General features: G+C 32.9%; 1 protein-coding gene and 1 pseudogene across 26 annotated transcripts in view; both read left to right on the top strand.

Annotated features, from left to right (window-relative positions):
- The window catches only part of C2CD5 (C2 calcium dependent domain containing 5), a 101306-nt gene that overhangs the window by 22082 nt on the left and 57453 nt on the right, over window positions 1-21771 (top strand). For 7 of the 26 annotated variants that reach the window (XM_038577047.1, XM_038577046.1, XM_038577049.1 and 4 more), the window contains exons 5-9: window positions 1759-1854; window positions 4648-4803; window positions 6089-6287; window positions 10536-10660; window positions 17222-17307. In XM_038577047.1, the coding sequence (XP_038432975.1) occupies window positions 1759-1854; window positions 4648-4803; window positions 6089-6287; window positions 10536-10660; window positions 17222-17307 (662 nt within the window). Of the gene's footprint in view, window positions 1-1758; window positions 1855-4647; window positions 4804-6088; window positions 6288-10535; window positions 10661-11645; window positions 11798-15086; window positions 15279-17221; window positions 17308-18100; window positions 18134-21771 lie in introns of those variants that run through there. The other 19 variants (XM_038577035.1, XM_038577031.1, XM_038577034.1 and 16 more) reach the window with 6 other exon arrangements.
- LOC119866337 lies at window positions 2095-2744 on the top strand (annotated as a pseudogene).

Genomic DNA, 21771 nt, shown 5'->3' with positions numbered 1-21771 from the left:
TGATTCCATATTTGTTTTAAAAAGATTATAAAAAAATAAAAAAAATAAAAAGATTATAAGTATGTGATATGTGATAAATGGACAGAAGACATGATAAAATACTAATTTTTTTTAAAAAGATTTTACTTATTTGAGAGAGAGGGAGACAGAGATCGAGAGCATGAGTGGGGAAGAGAGGGAGAAGCAGGTTCCCCGCTGAGCAGGGAGCCTGATTTGGGGCTCAGTCTCAGGACTCTGGGATCATTATCTGAGCTGAAGGCAGTTACTTAAGTGACTGAGTCACTCAGGCACCCCATTCTTTTTTAAATTTTTTTTTAAAGATTGGTTTATTTATTTTAGAGAGAGTGTGAGGAGGGGCAGAAGGAGAGAATCTCAAGAAGACTCCGTGCTGAGCACAGAGCCCTATGGGGCTCAATCTCAAGACCCTAAGGTCATGACTGAAGCTGAAACCAAGAGTTGGACAGTTAACTGAGCTACCCAGGCGCCCTGATAAAATGTTTATTCTTGGATAGTTTTATTTCTGGACTATAATCCTACTTTTCCTCTTGCTTTTTTTTTTTTAAAGATTTTATTTATTTATTCATGAGAGACACAGAGAGAGAGAGGCAGAGACACAGGCAGAGGGAGAAGCAGGCTCCATGCAGGGAGCCTGATGTGGGACTCGATCCTGGGTCTCCAGGATCACGCCCTAGGCTGAAGGCGGTGCTAACCCGCTGCGCCACCGGGCTGCTCTGTCCTCTTGCTTTTTTTATGATTCTCTACAATGTAAGTATATTATCTTTGTAGTCAGGAAATAAAATCCAGTCCCAGAGTATATTACTAATAAAACAGGCCACTGGAGAAATAATCTGGGTTTGGATTAAAGGCAGGAACAATATGAATGAATGAATTTTTGAAATACTTTTTATTAAATTGGTTTATATATGTTTATATATATAAGTATTTTGTATTAAGTTGGCTTAGTATGTTTATGGCCCCTCTATTAGGAACATAATTTATTATTATTTCAATGGGTAAATGAGCAAGTCACTCTTTTTAGAAGGCCTTCCACAACTATGAATTTGCTTGACTTGCAATCAAGACAGTCCAGTAAAAATACTTAATAAATGTTAGAGATAGAGACTGGGTCATTTTTATTTATTAGGGCGTGTTCTGAAAATCCCTTATTTTTCAAATTTCTTAGCTCAACTTACTATATTCATTGAAAAAGAATAAAACTTTTGTCTTAAATGAAATTCTAGAATTAGCTGATAGGACAGTTTAAGAACTGACTTCTAATCCTGGCTGTACTACTTAACTATTATTGACACTCTGCAAATTACTTAACTTTCATTAAACTTTAATGTCTTCCTCTATAACATGAGGATGATAATACTACAGAAATTACCTTACTGGCTTGGTATGAGAACTATGAAATACTACATGTAAGGCATTTAGAACATTATCTGTGCTCAGATGTTACTATCATCATCATTATTGTCATCAGTTTAATTGCAGCTCCTTCTAGTTACTCATGATTTAAATAAGTAGAGACTTTCAGTAAAAATGAAAAATTTATTCATTCTCTAGTGTATACGTGTGCTTCAGAAAATGTAAGAAACTACTTAGAATAAAAATAATAGGAAACAAAGGAAAACAGCATTGCTGTTATGATTGATACGTTATTTTAGATTCATCAGTTGATATTCGTTTGCTGAGTTACTTAATTGTGCTTTGTTTTATTAAGGTAAAAACTTGATTTCCCTTTTGAAATTTTAGGTATCCGTGGGGAAATCAATGTAGTTGTCAAAGTAGACCTCTTCAACGATTTAAATCGATTTAGGCAGTCATCATGTGGAGTCAAATTCTTTTGCAGTAAGTAAATGCATTTTCTCATTTAACAGGAAATTTAATTGTTAAATATAGTGAATCAAATTAATATTTCAGAAACCTAATGGAAAATCTATTATACTTTGGTTTTAATGCCAAAAAGAAAATTGTTAATTTTTCAGAAACAATAACTGTAGCTTTGGGGACTATTTATCTGATTTTAAAGTAAATGAAATTAGTTTTTTATAAGTTCATAGAAATTTTTGTTAGATAGTCCATTGGAGCATGAGGTGTACATTGACCATAAGGTCAGAGGAGTTTGTGGGGCAGTAGGAAGGAGACCACTCTTTCTGACCCTACACTGGCTTGTACTTCAGACTGGAACATTGCTGGTAACAGTTGCTTACTGCTAGTAGAAAGAGTGACTGCTGAAGATCTTGGATTCTTAACCACAATTTTAAAGAAGAATCCACGTATTAATGAAACAATTTAATCTTGTTTACTTAAATCTTACATTAGTATTGGGCCCAAAGGTGGAGAATTGATTGTAGAAGCACTACATAGTAGTACAAATCTGAGATATCTAAGAATGACTGGAAACAAGTTTGAAAATGAAGGTGGAATGTGTTTTGCAGGAATGCTATAAATTAATTCATCCTTAGAGAAATGAGATCAGAGTGACTTGGTCTGGAAATGTAAAATGTGATAGCATTTACAACAGTCCTAACTGAAAATCAAACAACTAAGGGAGTATACCTAAATCTATCTAAACTGTATGGTGAATAGGAGGAGTCCACAGTTCATCTAGGCCACATACTGAAAGAAAACCACTGCCTTGTTGCACCTTTCATGTATAAGCTATACATGCTATACTATAAAACAGGTGATGCAGTGTATCTGAACAGTAGCCTATATGCTACCTTGATGTCAGCTGATTATTAGCAGTTAGCAACATCATCGGGAGAGATGGACTTGTACTTTCAATGAAAACAAATCCCACACTCTATAATATCTACATTTGGGGAAACAAATTTGATGAGGCTACATGTGTGATATAATCAGACTTAATGCAAATGGGCCATCTAAAATTAGGCAATACAGATGGAGCATTTGTGGTGGGTAGACGTGTATTTTGCAGAAGTCTCCAGTGGCCTTTTAAAGCATTATTATCAGACATCAACTTACGGAGAAGTTTGCAGCCACTCATCCAATTCAGGTTTTACTCTCTCTTTTGAAAGAGAGAATTTTCAAGCAGACTCCCCACTGAGCACAGAGTTTGATGCTGGGCTCCATCCCTACCACCAATGAGGTCATGACTTGAGCAGAAACCAAGAGTTGGACTCTAACTGACTGGGCCACCCAGGCACCCTACAGGTTTTATTCTTCTACCAATAAGTCAACCTCCATGAAAAACAAGCTCTGATATAATTTTCACAGATTTATCTTACTACTTTCATAGCAATGAATATTTTATTGCCTATTACATTTTTCTTTTATAAATTAGAACAAGTTACCTTGTTAATGTGTAAAAGATATGACTATATGGAACTTCGTATAACTGTCAAAAAATACAGTGGTATTTTATTTTTTAATTTTTATTTATTTTTAAAAAATATTTTATTTTTAAGTAATCACTATAGTCAATATGGAGCTCAAACTTACAATCCTGAGATCCAGGAGTTGCATGATCTACCAACCAAGCCAGTCAGGTACTCCTCCAATGGTGTTTTAGTATAGGACATTGTAATAAGATAGGAGCAGAACACTATAGCCAGACAGTGTGATGCTATCCAAAATTAAGTCAGCATTTACAGGTGCAGTTCCTCAAGTGCCATGATATGTGGGCTGGTATTTGGCAGATGTGGGCACTCACAGCCAGCCTGGGTTAATAGGATGGAAACTCCTAAGTAGCTGAGTTAACTTTAAGGCATGGATGTCTGTTTTAAGAGACTAATTTGGTATAGATGTTCTCTGGTTCTCCCTTTGTTGTTTGGTTTGGTTTGTGTTTTAGGTTCTCCCCCCGCACCCCTTTTTAAAAAAGATTTTATTTATTTGACCCAGAGAGAGAAACAGCAGAATCAGGGGGAGGAGAGGGAGAAGCAGGCTCCATGCTGAGCAGGGAGCCCCCATGTGGGGCTTGATCTCAGGGTCCCGGGACCATAACCTGAGCCAAAGGCAGATGCTTAACCACCTAAGCTACCCAGGTGCCTCTAGGTTCTCCCCTTTTTGAATCTGAATAGATCTTATTTTAAATCTAATGACATTTGGTGTTCTATATATTAAATTAGTTTGTTACATAGTATAGTGACTATTGAACCAGTTGGCTTTATGGCTGTGGATTATTGGAAATTGCAGGGCTATAGGACTCCTCAGATTATGTCAGAAAGGTAATGCTTTGATTGTTGAGGCTGCACTATGTGTTGTACAGAAGAACTTTTTCCAAGGGCTTTGAATAAAGTTTTTTGTATTTTTTACCCACTTTTTACTTAACTTACTATATAATGATTACCTAGCTGACTTTCACTTTGATTTTTAAACTTTGTATTGAATACTATTTAAGGTTGTCTGTGGCTGTTTTCTAAATTATAAAAATACAGTTTATATCTACTGTTTACTGTGAGAAAGACAAGAGGTTTCATTAAAGAAAATGATTATTTCTAAGAATAATATGGAATTTAGAAGACTGAAAGTATAGCATTATAATTACATTGAAATTAGCACAGTAAAAGGTGTTCTTGTATTATATATCCAAAAGGTAAGAACTTAGTTGTACGTTTTTTAAAAACTGAATTTAACCTTATGATAAATAGAAGCATAATGGACAATTTCTTTTAACAGCAACATCTATTCCAAAGTGTTATAGAGCTGTAATAATTCATGGCTTTGTAGAAGAGCTTGTGGTCAATGAAGACCCAGAATATCAATGGATTGATCGAATTCGTACACCAAGGGCATCAAATGAGGCCAGACAGAGACTCATTTCTTTAATGTCAGGTATTAAAAAAAAACCCAACTTTGTTACTGACTTAATTAACACTGTTATGTTTTTCATTTCCTTTTTTATGCTACCTGAAATTTCACAATGAAAGCTATAGATTATACATGACTGATTTTCCTACCCTATCTTTCTGGACAAACATGTACTGCCACCTTATAAGAGGAAATCTGAATCAGAAGCTTATACTTCCTTCTTAACTAGGTAGTAAAAGGAATTTGTGCTCATGAAGTGGCATAATGGAAAGAACCCTGAGCAAGGAAGTAGGAACTGGGTTCTAGTTTTCCTTTTCTAGTATTTATTTGTAGTCAGAGTTTAGGTAATACCTCTTAATGTTTTTTGTTGCCTTTTCATAGCCCTTCTCTGACAACTTGTTTTAGCTCTCTCTACTTCTTCCTACCATTCTTTTTTTTTTTTTTTTTTTTTTAAGGAGTTTATTTAAAAAAAAAAAAAAGAGGTCATTTATTCATGAGAGACACAGAAAGAGAGAGACAGAGGCAGAGACATAGGCACAGGGAGAAGCAGGCTCCATGCAGGGAGCCTGATGTGGGACTCGATCCCGGGACTCCAGGATCACGTCCTGGGCCAAAAGCAGGTGCTACACCGCTGAGCCACCCAGGGATCCCCCCTTCCTACCATTCTTAACCTATTTTCTTTATTTTTCTTTGAAGAACTTGTTTACCATTTAAAATTTATATGTATATATGTTTGTGTGTATGTGTATATATACATATATATATACACACACACTCTCACATGTATATCAGACAATAAGTATACATGTTATATTTAATAAATACAAATGTTATACTTATGTATAATAAATTTGTTTTAAATATAAAATATAAATACATTTATATTATATTAGTATATATTTATTAATACTTATAAATCAGTATAAGTATATTTATACTTAATATAATATATAATGTTATATTTAATATATTAAATAATATATCTTTTTTGTTCACCTCTGTATTTCTAGCACTTAGAAGAAAGGAAGAATGCCAGGCACATAGTACACAACCAAAAATTATTTGGTAAATGAATGCATGAATGAGTGAATCTTAATATATCGCATCTGTAAAATGCAACTAGTAATGTCTTACCTCCCTGAAAGTAGGAGGCTGGAGCAGATAATCTTTTAGGTTCTTTTCAAGTTCTAAAAATCTATGATTTTTTTTTACTCTTTTTTTTTTATTGCTATCCAGCTTTATATTATGTAATATGAAGATCTGAAGCAGAATGAATTTTCTTTTTTTTTTTTTTTTTTTTTTTTTGTAGGTGAACTGCAGAGGAAGATTGGCTTGAAAGTACTTGAAATGAGAGGAAATGCAGTTGTTGGGTACTTACAGTGTTTTGATCTGGAAGGCGAATCTGGGTTAGTGGTACGAGCCATAGGAACAGCTTGTACACTGGATAAACTAAGTAGCCCGGCAGCATTCCTTCCTGCATGTAATTCTCCATCCAAAGAAATGAAGGAGTAAGTATGAATCAATGAATCATTCTTATGGAGCTTTTTATCTTTTACCTGTATGTTTTCATTTGATTTGAAATATTCTGGTAGAGTTGTTTAACATACATTGTTCCCTATGGTGATTTTTTTTTTCATATGGTAATTTTTATTATCAGAGATAACTATGAAAACCTGAAGCTTTAATCTGTTTAGCTATTCCTAATATTTTATTTATAGTGTCTTAATATGAAACTCAAGTTAAATAATGTAAAACCAAACTGATTTCAGATCTTTAGGCACTATATTTAAAGCATAAAATGGATATTTATGGAATTTTTATTTATTCTTTGGGGAGTGCTTAAAACCCATTATTATACCTGATAATCCAATTATGCTTATTGTTACCAACATAGCATAGAAAGGAAAAGTATAGCAGGAAAGATTGACCTTTGCAGGGTTCTCAAATGCAAATGTCTATGAAGGCCAGACAGTTTATATAAATAAAATACTAGAGTATAATTAAATAGGGAGTACTAAGGGTCATGTAAAGCAGATGTTGGCAAATTTTTTCTGTGAAAGGCTGGATAGTAAATATTACACGCCCTAGCCATATAGTTTCTGTCTTTGTTTACCAGAAAAAGGAGTTTACTGATCCTGATCTAAAGGAATTTAGGCTCATACATTTTTAAAAAACAGAGTGTGATTCAACAAAAACACTTTGGTTGGCTGGATTTGGCTTAAGTGTTATCATTTGTGTCTAAGGCAAAAAATTCTCAACGAGGTGGTGGTGCTGTCTACAAGGAATGTTTAAAATGAAAATTTTCTGTCATAATGATTGGGGTGAGGGGGAAGATCCTGGTTGAGGACTAGAAGTGCTGACGGTTCTGTACAGCAAGGGACAACTCTGTACAATGAAGACTTGTTCCATCTTAAATACCAGTAGTACTTCCATTGAGACCCACTGATATAGAGATTCTTCTAGATCCAGGGTAACACATTTTTTGTAAATGACCAGAAGATATAGGTAAATAATTTAGTCTTTGTTAATAACTACTCAGCTTTGCCGATGTAGCATGAAAACAGCTATGACAGTATGCAAATGAATGAGTGTGGTTGTGTTCCAATAAAACCTGATTATTTACAGAACAGATAGCAGGATGGATTTGACCTGTAGGGTATAGTTTGCCGACCCCTGCCCTATATCATCAGGGAGTCAGGATTCTGTAGTCAGAAAATCCAAAATGCTTCCCAGATTAGCAATAGCCAAGAGGAGGTTGACTAAAAAACAATCACAATCTTTTTTTAAAAAAAATTAAATTCTAAAATAATTGACATACAGTGTTATATTAGTTTTACATGTACAATACGGTGATTCAACTTTTTTTAACAATATATTTTTTTAACCATATTTTTTAAAGTGAGATTTTCCTCTTAAGCTTATTTTCTGTTTAATTATTTCCTTTCTGTTGGCCTTCAGATACATTCTGTTCCTCTCTGTTGGCCTTCTAATACGTTCAGTTATTAGATTAAGTTTTAGTCACAAGAGGGAGCACAGTATTAGATATATTGCTTGATTTTATTGGGAAATACCTTGACAAGTGAGATGAATTGTTTTAAATGAATTGAAGAGTGAATTTGCTTTATATTCCATTTAAGATATGTCTTAAAAAGATATGAACTGCTTGCTGCCACAGGTAAAATCAGATTGCAGGTTTAACTTTTTGAGGGATTCAGTTATTTTCTTTTTCCACATCAAATTTAAGTGAAGACCTAGGTCCCTCCTTTTCTTGCCATCCTCCGGGTTTATCTAAATTGCCTGAAGGGGCCTGACTTTTGCCTATGTGATGTCTGAAGTTTTCCTCTTCTCACTAAATTACTTAGTGGAAAGAGAATAATACTATATTATCTGTTGGTTTCTTACACAATGATATATTGATAGTGGAGTACGTTTTACCTACATTTAGGAATAGTTCCATTAATGTAAATCTTCTGGGGTTTTGTAAGTGTTCTCCTTTTCCAATTTTGTTGTAGCCCATCTGCCTTAAGTTGTCAAATATTCACAACATGAAGAATTTAAATTGCTTCGTTAAGATTTTCTGAAAGGCATCTTATTACTGCCTCAGTCATGCTATTTAAAAAATAAATAACTCAGTACTCTGGCTGCTTTATTTCATCCAGGTTCTTTGTATTTTTGATTATGACTCAACTTGGGTGCTAGTATCAATTGTTTTATGATTCAACTGATTATAATTATTATGATGTTTAATTATAATGTTGATTCTAGACAGGAATTTGATAAAAGATAGTTTGGATTATGTTCCTGTTTGAATGGATTTAATATTAGAAATGTCACTAGGGTATTATTGCAAGATATCTTTAATACAAGGAGGCTGATAAGAATTAGAACTCCAAGAATACATATAGTGATACTCTCTTGTATTTGGATTTTAATTAGATGTGATAATTTGAACCTTTTACAGTGTTCATTTTATTTTACCTTTATTAATAGTGTGTTCTGGGATCCCTGGGTGGCGCAGCGGTTTGGCGCCTGCCTTTGGCCCAGGGCGCGATCCTGGAGACCCAGGATCGAATCCCACGTCAGGCTCCCGGTGCATGGAGCCTGCTTCTCCCTCTGCCTGTGTCTCTGCCTCTCTCTCTCTCTCACTGTGTGCCTATCATAAAAAAAAAAAAAAAAAAAATAGTGTGTTCTACTCCATTGGGTTTTTCTTTCCTTTCAGATATTTATTGTAATGGATAATATAAATCTCTTTGGCATTTCCTTGCTGAGCTATCTTGATGGTAGAGAGTGCATTTAAATACAATCCACTGCTTCTCTACTTAAAAAAAAAAAGTAGTCTCTAAGAGAAATTAATTGTAATTTCTCCTCTACAGCACTGATTCTTAGAATTTTAGCTTCATCAGTGACTTCAGAGAAAGAAAAAAAAAAATAAAACCTCATTCAGTTGTTTGTATACAAATAGGTCATCAATGAAATGTTTGATTTTTATCAATTGTATTAAACACATTTTTATTTTAAACTAGCAACAAAAACAGAAACATTGTCCTATTGTAAAACCAGTGATATTTTCAGAAAATAGTCTGTAGATGTTGTGAAAGACCATTATTGCCAGTTAATGATAGCTTATATTTGAACTGTGACAAATTGTGATTGTCGGTAATGTTCACTGGCCAGTAGAAAAGAAGAGGCAAGGAAGAGTTGAGCTCTTGATCTGCTTAGTTTGCATTCTAAAAAATGGGGATAGGATAGTTTTTTAGAGTGTATTCACATATGATTCTTTCCCCTTTTTATGCATAAGCAAAGGCACTGCTTAGTGAAATAATTGCTAATATGAAGTACAGGATTCTTAGTTGTCTGTCATTTTTCTCCATTCAATGTAACTATGTCCTTTTAGCAAAATTTCTTCATGGAAATTTAAATTTTTTTTTTTTTTGGAAATTTAAATATTATACGTGAATATGTATCTGTGGATGTGATCTAAATATATACCTATACTTACATATAGATATGATCCATTGTAGGATATCAGTTGATACTTATAAAATTTCAATTCACAATGTAGTTTAATAAATTCTATTTAAGTTTAAATAATATATTCTCTTTGAGAGCTAGACAAAAGTTATCTACATTGTTTTATTAATGTGTTTTGAAAAGCAGTGTCCCCTTGCTTTGTTTTGTTTTCCAGTGTAGTCTGGAAAGCACTATATTTGGAGTGCTGAAGTCCTGGAATGTTTATATTTGCTTGTATCCATTTAGTTCATTTTTTTATGCTGTCATTTTTCATATTTTCTATTACCAATGTCTTGTGATTATAGACAGAAATAGTTCTGTTAAACTTTTTTAATAGAAAAATGTCATTACATCAATTCAGTTTCAGAAGTAATATAAGAACTTTATATTTGACTTTTCACTTTTATGGGTGTAGTAAGCTTTCTGGTGATCAAAATAATAACAAGCATTTTAAAGCAACTTAGAATCCAAATCTTAGTCTTTTTCTTATTTAATGCCACTATTTCTGCTTGCTGTTTTTCTTATTCACAGTCCTAATTATTAATCTGATCCCTTAAAACTATAACTGTATCCTAACAAGTTAGTATTTAGCAATTCTTTTTAAATTAAAATTTGATTTTTGCATGTTGAGGATTAAAAATTCCTCTCCCCTAACTAAAGCTCCTTTGAAGTTATTTTAACATAACTTTGCTATCTGTTGTATGTATTGTTTTCTTTTCTTCCACTTTGACTACAAATTCCCTCAGGTCTCCGCTGGTTCATCCTCCAAGCCATGGATGCCGCTCGACTCACAACAGCCCAATTCACACTGCTACTGGCTCACGACTTACTCAGAACTTCTCTGTGTCTGTTCCCACTCTCATCTATACTGGTACGAGACTGCTCAGACTCAAGAGCTGGGGAAAGCAGGCCACAGACAGAGTGGCTGCAAAGGGCAGGCAGGCAGGTAGCATAGTGTAGGCAGGTACCACAGGTCTTTGCTTCCTCCTTTTCTTACTTGAAGTCCAGCTGCAGTGAAGAAATCCAGTATTTAGCCACCACAGAGGCTGTAACTACTTGGAAGTGAAAATGTTCTTCTAGCTTCCAAAGTCTCTTCCATAGATCCTGTAAGAACCCTATCTTACATAGGCATCCTGTAAGTTTTTAGGAGAGTCCTCCAGTATGTATTTTTGCCATTATTTCTGCATTTGGTTAGAAATAAAATTGATGATTGGATTCTAAATGAAATAACTGTCAAAGCTTTTGATTTGCTTATTTTATTTATGTACAAAACTTATTACATAGTAGGGTCTGTTTTATTCTGTGGAAGAGAGCTATTGGAAAACAGGTAAGCAACTTCTGCACAAAATGCAATGGTTCTGTGTAGCTGTATTCATTTTTTTTCACTGCTGTGTTTTTAGCTGTGGCACTCTTGATGCTATAGGATAAGGAAACATTTTTCTTTTGAAGATATCTGTGTGTGCAAATATAAAAACAATTGTGAATATTTACACACACCATTTGCAGCATCATTTTTTTTTGTAACTTAAAAAAGCATTGTTTATTTGAAAGTATTTTAGTCATGTATTTATTCTTTTTATTTTTCCTTTTAATATTTTTTACCCCCTTAGTCTGTCATTTCATGCTTCTTTGCTTTTTTACTTGGCTTATTAACTGTTTCAGTGCAGATAATTTTTTATCTGGAGAATGATGAATGGTTAAACAGCAATTGGTTGTCTTTGGCCTCATACCCAGCTCCACACTTAAGAAATGACTGCTGGCCCTGCCCAATACTTTCCTGGTGTTTGGATCATGCTGCCTTCCGTCAAGTCCTTTGGCACATGATTGCTTAATATTTCTCCACCTTCTTCTGGCAGGATTCCCTTCAATGAAGATCCCAATCCCAATACTCACTCATCAGGACCCTCAACCCCTCTGAAAAACCAAACTTATTCCTTTTCACCTTCCAAGTCCTACAGTCGACAGTCCTCTTCTTCTGACACAGATTTGAGTTTGACACCCAAAACTGGTAAGGCGCTTCCACCCACCTTTTTCTTTTCCTTTTTTCTTTTTTTTTTTTTCTTTCAAATTTGTTTCTGTTCTTTATTAGCTTTCCATCCAAGGCTTTCCTCCTGTTTTTGGCATTTAAGTTAAAAGATAATGTGACTACTGATCATTTTCAGTTACTATCATTAAAATATGGAAATTTCATACAGTTCAGAAATTACCTTGTTCAAAGATCTGCCATTTGTTGATTTAATCAGTGTGGATATGAAGTCCAGAATTTATTTTTGCATGTAGACATTTTTCATTTCATTATCATATTATGAGGAATAACATCTTAAAGCTTTTGAATAGAAAGTAATACTAGTAGCTTGCAATCCAATTCCTCATGCAGTGGAGACATTTTCAAATTCATTTTTCTGTCTATTTCTGAGTTTAATTCTAAGACTTTATTATAAAAAAGTTTGGAACATTTGAAATGGTTATATTGGAGTGCATATATCTATTTATTAACTTTGTGCTATTTAAAATGTTTGGTTTTGCTATTCTTACTCTTTAGGTTAGAAAGTAGCATTTTTACTTATTCTTACATATTTCTCAATGTTTGAAATTTATGATTTTTCCCTCTCCTATTTGTATTTTGATGAATAATTTCTGTGAGTTTTTATGAATGTTTTATGATAAAAATTGTTTAAAAAGTCAAAATATTTTGTTACTTCTTAAAGTAGAATTAACCTATTTAAATCATTAAGTTAGTATTGTTAAGGAAAGTAAAATGTAAAAAGTCAAAAAGTTAGTAGTTAGCAATTTTTGTAAATATTGTTTTTGTCTGGTGGTTTTTTCACCAGATTGATGAAAACATCTTGCATAGTTTCTGTGTCATTTTTACCATCTTTAATAAACTTTTGTGTGTTAGGAAAGAAATTTATAAAATGATCCTAGATTTTATGAAAACAATGAAAAGAAATTAATTCAATAGCCAGTGCCACTTCTAAAATAAAGAAAGAACATTAAAAAGAAAGCCTATAGATTTAGTATCTATTTGTATAAGTGTAGTCACAAAATGTGAGGAAGAGAAGTATGAATACCTAATTCTTTAAAAAGAATAGCTTATTTTTTATTTATGTAAACATAACATGAATAACACCTAAATATCATGAGATTTAAAAAAATATTTATTTTAGAGTGAGTGAGCATGTGCCCACGTGCACATGGAGTGGTGGGGAGCAAAGAGGGAATCCAAGCAGCCTCCCTGCTGAGCATGGAGCCCTATGTGGGGCCAGTCCCACAACCCTGAGATTGTGACCTGAGCCAAAATCAAGAGTAGGATACTCAACCGACTGAGCCACCCAGGCCCCCCAAATCATGAGATATTTGATAGTAAAGCTATGGAGTGTGGCATCTTAACCATATTTATGCCATAAAAACTGAACCAAAGTGTAGTTTCTTCTTCTTCTTCTTTTTTTTTTTTTTTAAATAAAAGGTGAGATTCTGGCCTTCAAATTCATACCTATCAAAACAAGAAAGGCTTAGGATAGTATTTGAAGAATAAGTTTTCTTAAAAATATTTCTTTAGGCTTTGACTCTTGGCGACTTGTGTATTCCAGGTAACTTTCTGATATTTTAAACTTTATTTTTCTTTACCGTGCCACAGATAAATTTTTAAAAGTATTTCCTTGGTCTATTTCCTTTCTTTTAATACACCAGAAGACCAAGTCTAAAAAAGATGGTCAAATAAAACTTAATTGAATGAGATTTGTCTTCCCTTAGCTTTCTTGTAGGCAATTATCAATGAAAACTTTTTTGCATTTGATTTTCTAGCTCCAAAGTTCTAGTTTTTAAAGATTCATTTATAATAGTAATTATTCTCATGTATTTCTATATTAGCTGCCTCTAAATAAATTATTTTGTTTTTCTACTGCATATGCTATTCACTATCGTTAATATATATTTGTAGAACATTAACGATTTTTAGTATTTTGGCCTTATCCTCAATCCCTAAATACCTTTGAATATTCCTGAGGAGTGTTCTGGAAGAGATTTGAAATGGCAAAATTATGATTTTTTAAAAATTTCTAAAACTATAATTGAATATGCATTTCATAATTCTCTGCTTTCAAATTTATCTGTATATAAAATCAGTCTCTTGAGAAATAGTGGGGATAGGCTGATTATGATTGATTTATTATATGTAAACTGGGAAACCAAAAATAAATAAAGCATGGAGAAAATTCATTTTCTATTTGTAGTTAAACTGTTGTTTTTTTTTTCAGATAAGTCTAATTTTAAAAAATGGATATTTCTGTAGGTTCTGATTTTTGGCATTTTACAGGTTTTATTTTCATATTTTTTTTTTCAAGTACTCAATTAGTAGGATTGGAATTTTAGAATACTAGTGTTAGAGTATTGATCTGACACTGATTCAAGCTAATTTTTACTTAAAAAAAAAAGGCTTTTAACCATGTATATTTTTTGTGATTTGAGAGTATTTACCCCTTACATACTCAAATCTTTAAGTGTGAACAGTGTTATGATCAGACTTGAATAATTAAAATTTTAGAGGAAAAAGAAAAGTAGTAATATCTCAAAGATGGACAGGAAGAAGTTAATATTTCAGATTAATGATGGCAACTGTTTAATGTGGTACTATTTTTTTATGGGTATTCAATTAAAATACTCATTAGTGATAAACTTTAGTAACATTTGAAGAACTGTACTTTGCCACTTTAAATCATGTTTATATTTGAGGCAATAAGTTTCTGGCTTTAAAAATGTTTAAGATGGGGGTGCAGCGGTTTGGCGCCTGCCTTTGGCCCAGGGCACGATCCTGGAGACCCGGGATCAAATCCCACATCGGGCTCCTGGTGCATGGAGCCTGCTTCTCCCTCTGCCTATGTCTCTGCCTCTCTCTCTCTCTCTGTGTGACTATCATAAATAAATAAAAATAAAAAAAATGTTTAAGATGTACATTTTAACTTTATACATTCTTAAGCAAAAAAAAAAGGCAATTTAGGTGTTTTTGAAAAATCAGCTCCCAAGTGATTAGAATGGTATAAAATCCCATGTTAATGATTTAAAAAAATTTTTACAAATGCAAAGTTTATAAAGGTTTGGCTAAATTTTAGACTATACCTTTTATTTATATTGTGTTGGGTAGATGGTCTTGCTAATGACTTCATATGCTTAGTGTAATTTATGTAGCATTTTAAAACCCATTTTTACTGTTATGTTTTGTTTCATCATTGCTTTCCTTATTCTGCATTTTCTGGTCATCTTCTGAATCTGCATCTTTTCTCTGCTACTTTCCTCCACAGCACCTTACTTACAGGGGCCTAGGATTTACCTGTGTCCTAGCTCCCCCTCTCTCTCTTGTGGTTCCCTTCATCTTAAAAAGTCCTGTCTCCTCCTCTCGGAATCTAGCCTTCCCCCTCATCCTTCTAGCCCTGTCAGCCCAGTTCTGAGGAAAAGTGTTTCTTTCAGTGAAGAGCTGTTCCTGGCTGCTTCTGGTAGGATCACATTATGTCAGCTTTTTAATCCCTTTATTTTAAATCACCTTTGAAAACAGTTAATTATTTCATACTATAAAGAAGTATTGGGTATCTTACATAGGGCGTACTTCTTATTTTTCTTATTGGTGGACAGAGTTAAATGATTATGATGATTGTGAGGACGTGATTGAAGGTTACTTGATAGATAATTATGAATATTCTGAAATTATTTTATTTATTAAAAAATTCTATGTCCGAGGACATAGATCTGTCTATTTCCAATGATTTTAGGCTCTCATTACTAGAATTTCTGTTTTAGACGCTTTACTTTCTTTCCCTTCACACCAACTCCATTCACTTCGGTCCTGCACCATCATATTGCTCAGCCATATGGCTACAGTAGTAATTATTCTGTTTGAATCAATTTAAGTCTCATTTGGTGATATTCTTTCATTATCCATTTTTTTCTGTCCATTGCATTAATTTTCAAAATATTCTGCTATATTTTCAGATGTTTTATTTATCTCTACAAAATTACATTTTATTTTATGGCTTTCAGTATGCTTCATATAAAGATCTTAGTTTCATTTCTATGTTTAGTATTGTATAGTCTCTAAAAACCATATTTAGATTACTACAAGAAAAATGCTTTCTTTTTTTATTTTTAAAGAACAGAATGGGACTATACATATGCTAACCTTTGTTTCCTTATCCAAGAACAGCTAAAAATGTATAAGTAAATTAGTTTCTTTTTTAAGTCATTGCAGTAAATCTGACTGTATGTATCTTCAGTTTTGAAAGGGTGGAATTGAACTGTTAACTTCAGTTTATAGAGCACTGGCTTCTTATCTGTCCCCTGCTTTCTATAATTTTTTTATCATAATTGATCAATTGGTACTATCAAAAGGATAAAGTAGGGAAAGAAATGAGAAATTAAGCCTTTAAAAAATACATCTAAGAGCTTGGGAAATATACTTTTTTCATTCATAACTATGTACATTTGTGATGTGTCTAATATGTCTGATTTTTAGTTTTTAAAGGTATATTATGTTGATTTTTGCAAATGAGTATTTGAAAACTATGAATGTTAATAGTGTTTTGTCATAATGTTATGTTTAGGAATGGGAAGTTATCAGAAATTAGATTTGCCTATATTTCAAAACTGCCTAAAATTCATGCTCTCAGAGAATTTTGGAATATTTTTAGTAAGCCCAATTAAAAGTGCTTCTCTTTATTTACTTTTAAACAAACATTTGATGTTTCTCTATTTCTTTTAGTATTCTTAAATTGTTACCATAGTAAGCTTACAGTTGACCCTTGAGCAATAGGACCCTGCATAAGTTGAAAATGCTCATATAACTTCTGATTCTCCAAAAGTTCAACTATTAATAGCCTACTATTGACCACAGGCCTTACTGATAACATAAATAACACATATTTTGTCATGTGGATTATATACTGTATTCTTGCAATGAAGTAAACTAGAGGAAAGAAAATGTTATTAAGAAAATCATTAGGAATAGAAAGTACATTTACAGTTCTGTACAGTATTTATTGAAAATAATTCATGTATAAGTGGACTTGTGCAGTTCAAACCCGTGTTGTTCATGGGTCAAGTGTAATTGGTAATATCTTGATTATTTTGTATTAGAAGACTCGACTTTTAAAAATTGAATATTATACAAAAATTCATCACATTAAAACATACTTTAAAAAATAGGTTTTAGAACAGATTGAGTCTAAAACTAGCTGTGATCAGTATGGTTTTGACATCTTGTTTCTAAAGAAAACTTTGTGAATAAAATAGAGTAAAATATGTGCTAATTGCCATGTCAAGTACTCTAAATGTTTGGATCATTTTAAGAGATTTTGACTCATGATATTTATAAAAATGAATGCAGTTAAACCTTCTGTTTCTATAGTTGTTTTTTGGTTGTTATTTATGTACTGATGTTCTGTAGGAATGGGAAGTGGTAGTGCTGGAAAAGAAGGGGGGCCATTTAAAGCTCTTTTAAGACAACAGACTCAATCAGCACTGGAACAAAGGGTAAGAGACACTCAACATTCTTTATTCTTACACTGTTAATATGATTTTATTAACATGTTTCCGTGTATTTATAACTTAATATATGGTTATATAATATGGTTTTGATCATGTATCTGTAATGTAATTTCAAAGTCCAAAAAAATTTATTTAAGATATCAAAGAAATTTGTTTATGAATAATTAATTTTAATTTGGAGTAATTTTGTAACTTTTTTGTTTTATCCTCCCATCTTTTATTAGAAATAGTCTTTTTGGAAATAGCCATTGAATGATGAAATCATTTCTCATTTTATCTTAAAATTATAATTTATAGAAGGAAATAGTAGACTTTTTCCAGAAAAAAATATTTTAGTTGTATATTAAAGATAATTCTTGGGACCACCTGAGTGGCTCAATTAGTTAAATGCCCAGCTCTTGATCTGAGCTCAGGTCTTACCTCAGGGTTGTGAAGGCAGGGCTCTATGCTGGTCATGGAGCCTCCATAAAAAGAAAGAAAGAAAGAAAGAAAGAAAGAAAGAAAGAAAGAAAGATAATTCTTTAGTATATTAATATATTTATATGCTGTGATTATTTTTATGGGTGGCCAATCTCTGAGGGGTAAGAAATGCACAGATTCGGTATTTCTACAGATTAACATAAACAATGTGTATTTGGTATGTGAATACATGTCTTTTAATTATTATAAGTTTAATCTTTAGTTAACTATGTTAAATGGGAAATAAATAGTTCAAATTTTTGGATGATTTTTCTCTTTTTTTTTTTATTTTTTTTTGTGTGTAAACTTCATTGCTAAGGGAGGATCGCCTCATAGGTTCTGTAGAAGGCGGGTATGTTTCTGAACATGTGTGAGAGCCTATTTCTTGTATTGGTAGCTGTTCTAGTTTTAATCTTGATCATTTGTTTTATTTAAGCTTTAACAAATGTTGCCAGCTTTATTTCTTTCCGTAATGCAATTTTTTTAACTTATTAGCACTATGAGGCTCATTTTTTTTCCTACTTAACTAATACAGTGCATGATTATTTATATGTTATGTTAGTTATTTTAAGGCACAGTTCCACAGCTTTCATTGTGTCTGATTTGGAAGTTTATAGCATTTACAGAATTTTCTTTTACATGTTCTATTTTACACTAGCATTAAAAAAAAAAAAGGTAAAACCTAGTAAATACTTATAAATGCATTCTATAAAACAAAGATATTTCTTCTCTAGAGATTAGCTTTTGAGAATAGTGTTTTTAGATTCTATTACTACAAACAATAGAACGGTTTGCTTTTTTTAGACTTTCTTTCCTATGTGGAAAGTATCTGTATGTACTGTTTGCCTTTTAGACCAGGCTGAGGGAAAGGAGAGCTGAGCTAAACAGATTGATGAGACTTCAGCACCACAAGCTGTTTGCTTTATCCCCTTATCAGGCAGCAGTTGCCCTTGAGCTACTTTAACACCTTGCAGGCATACCAGCTCCTGTCATGCAAAAACCCGCTTAAACAGTGGAACCATTTATTAAAACCAAATACTGAAAGAGACTGAAAACAGAGAAGTGAGTCAGGGTGAGATATGTGTTCACTTAATTTTTTAGGCCAGAATGCTCTTACTTCCCCCCACTCCAGTTTTACATTCTCTACAGAGTTCCTTACACTAGGAATATTTCCTTGTAATTATCATTCTAGAATTCATAAGAATAGAAAAACTGATACGAGATCAGAGATTTTGCCCATATGTCTGCCTGTGACTGTATTATCTATATTAAGAACTTTTGAAAACATCTAGCTTTATAATAGAAAAACACTAATCAATAAAAATTGTTTCAGATTTAGTTTGGATAAAATTTATGTTTTCAGATGTGCTTTTTAACACTCTTAAAGTTTTGGACACGTTGGGCATACATTACTAGTTAATCTTTATGGAATTAGCGGTAAAGTTGTGGGAGAACTATATAGTTTTCATTTACAACTTTGTAAAACCTGAGTTGGCAATATATTTATATACCTAACCTGTAGTAGTTACTTGAGTTAATGAGATTACCTCCCTATCCTGAGTATGTAATAAATAGAACAAGCATCATCTTTAGCTTTCCCATTCACTAATGTGAGTTGCCATTAGTATGTCTTTGTTTTGGGAAAAAATTTGTACAGAAGTATGAAGAATTCTCCCCATATGTGTTCAGATATGACTTAACTCTGCCAAGTTGAATACTACATCAAGGTGAACATATGATATACTTAATGCCATTTTTATATTTATTTTTAAAATATTAATTTATACCCCTTGCCACCTTTAATAAATTGTATGGCTTTTTTTTCTTGAGGCAAAGAGAACCTTTGTCCAACATCTTTTATTTAATGGATTAATCAAGTAGCAGTTCTCAAAAAAAGAAGTGTTCTCTTTTTTCTTTCACAAAATCAGTGAAAAGTAAGTTGATAAAATCTTGGTGATAGAGGTCAGATGATTAGGAGATAAGATGTAGAGGTAAAAGCTTGATTAGATTTAGGTTCTACCTGTGAACTATTTGATGTAAAGCAAATTTATTTTTCAGTATGATTCTTCTTTCACCTGTAAGAAAAATGAAGTTACTTTTCAGCTGCTGGGATGTATATTTTTCTTCAATAAAGAAACCTGGTTGACTTGGTTTAACCTAGGGTTTCCGAAATATATTTTACAATGAAATCTTCTATGTGAAATACCTATTAGTATGGACCACACTTCGGGAAACACTGGCATAAAGCAAACTCTGTTGATAGATTATGACCTTTTTAGAAGTGGAGTAAAATTATACAATAAATCATAGTAGGAATTTGGCATGGAATTTTTTTTTTTTAAGATTTTTATTTACTTATTCATGAGAGACACAGAGAGAGAGGCAGAGACACAGGCAGAGGGAGAAGCAGGCTCCATGCAGGGAGTCGGGTGTGGGACTCAATCCTGGGTCTCCAGGATCAGGCCCTGGGCTGAAGGTGGCGCGGCGCTAAACCGCTGAGCCACCCGAGCTGCCCGTGGAATTTTTTTTTAAGATTTTATTTATTTATTCATGAGAGACACAGAGAGAGAGAGGCAGAGACACAGGCAGAGAAAGAAGCAGGCCCCATGTAGGAAACCCGACGTGAAACTCGAACCTGGGTCTCCAGGATCATGCCCTGGGCTGAAGGCAGTGCTAAACTGCTGAGCCACCCGGGCTGCCCCTCTTGAATTTTTTTTTTTCCTGGAATATTTTTTATTTATTTATTTTTTTATTTTTTTTTATTTTTTTTTTTTTTCCTGGAATATTTTTTAATCTCAAAAGTTAACTCTGGTTTCTTGGGATAATAAAGGGACTATTTTTTTTTTAAAGGGACTATTTGATTAAAAAATAAACTATTTAAATATATTCTAAGAAAAATTCTAGTTAAATGTTAAAACATTACTCCCATCTAGGTGTTAAAAGGGTTAGTCTTGGCTGATCTTAAGGAAGCTGTTCTTTTCAGTGGAAGAGAACCTATACATTTATCAGGAATAATGATAGACTAGAAATTAAAACCAGCTCCTTGCCTCACTGTTTTAATCAGAAATTTCAAGAAACCAGGTTTATAGCTCACAGAGGGCTGGCACTTTTGTAAGTACTTCTAGTAGTCACTATATATTGGGGCTGGAGATGATAGGTATTTAACAATGGGTATCAGCTGTAGTTCTTCTGAAAGAATTATCTGAAGATGGAGTTTTGGTTGAATAGCCATGCCATTTTTACATGCTCCAGGTTAGATTTTGTGTGTTAAAGTAAGTGTGCTGATTGGACGGGTAGGCCAGTTTAAGTTGACAGAGTAGGTGTCTGCCTCTTTGGACAGCCATTCCCCTACTTTTTCTTCTATGACCAGCAACTCTGGTATGATACTTTTCCTCTTGTCCCTTTATCTCATCTTCTGGAGAAGAGTCAGAATCGCAAGTAGAGAAATCATTTAGGTTCATTTTTAAACCTTCCTAAATTCTGATATGCAGATATTTTCCAATATGTGAATTTACTGAACTTCTTTCTTTTCAGAAAGATGTGCAGATTTCCATTTAGCTTACAAAAATTTTACTTTCAGTGTCTTTTGTCTAGAATATTTAAAAAGTTTAAGTATAAAGATTAAATGTAAAGTGCTTTTTTATGCTATGCTTCAGTACTTTGAGGAAATTTAAAAACCGTGTACTTAAAATTGAAAAAAAAAATCATAGGTAAGATATTTAAGTTTCTGATAGCATAAGCTTACTTGTATGTTTCTCATTTAAAACTTATATTTAAAAAATTCAGGTGGAAATGAGACATTTTGACTAAACATTTTATAATACATGTAAGTGAAATTCCCCTCCTAGCCTCTCCCTTTCTTCCTTTTTGCTTATCAGCAGGACCAAACCTATCCATTTCCACAGATTGGTCTTTACTTTTTTTTTTTTTAAATGTAGCCTAGGTTTTTATTACCCTTGTTAATTTAAATATTACTTTTAAATTCTAACT

The sequence above is a fragment of the Canis lupus genome, chromosome 27 (assembly GCF_011100685.1).
Source record: "Canis lupus familiaris isolate Mischka breed German Shepherd chromosome 27, alternate assembly UU_Cfam_GSD_1.0, whole genome shotgun sequence".
Lineage (NCBI taxonomy): Eukaryota > Metazoa > Chordata > Mammalia > Carnivora > Canidae > Canis > Canis lupus.
Note: the sequence above shows the minus strand (reverse complement) of the source record. Positions and strands in the feature narration are given on the sequence as shown.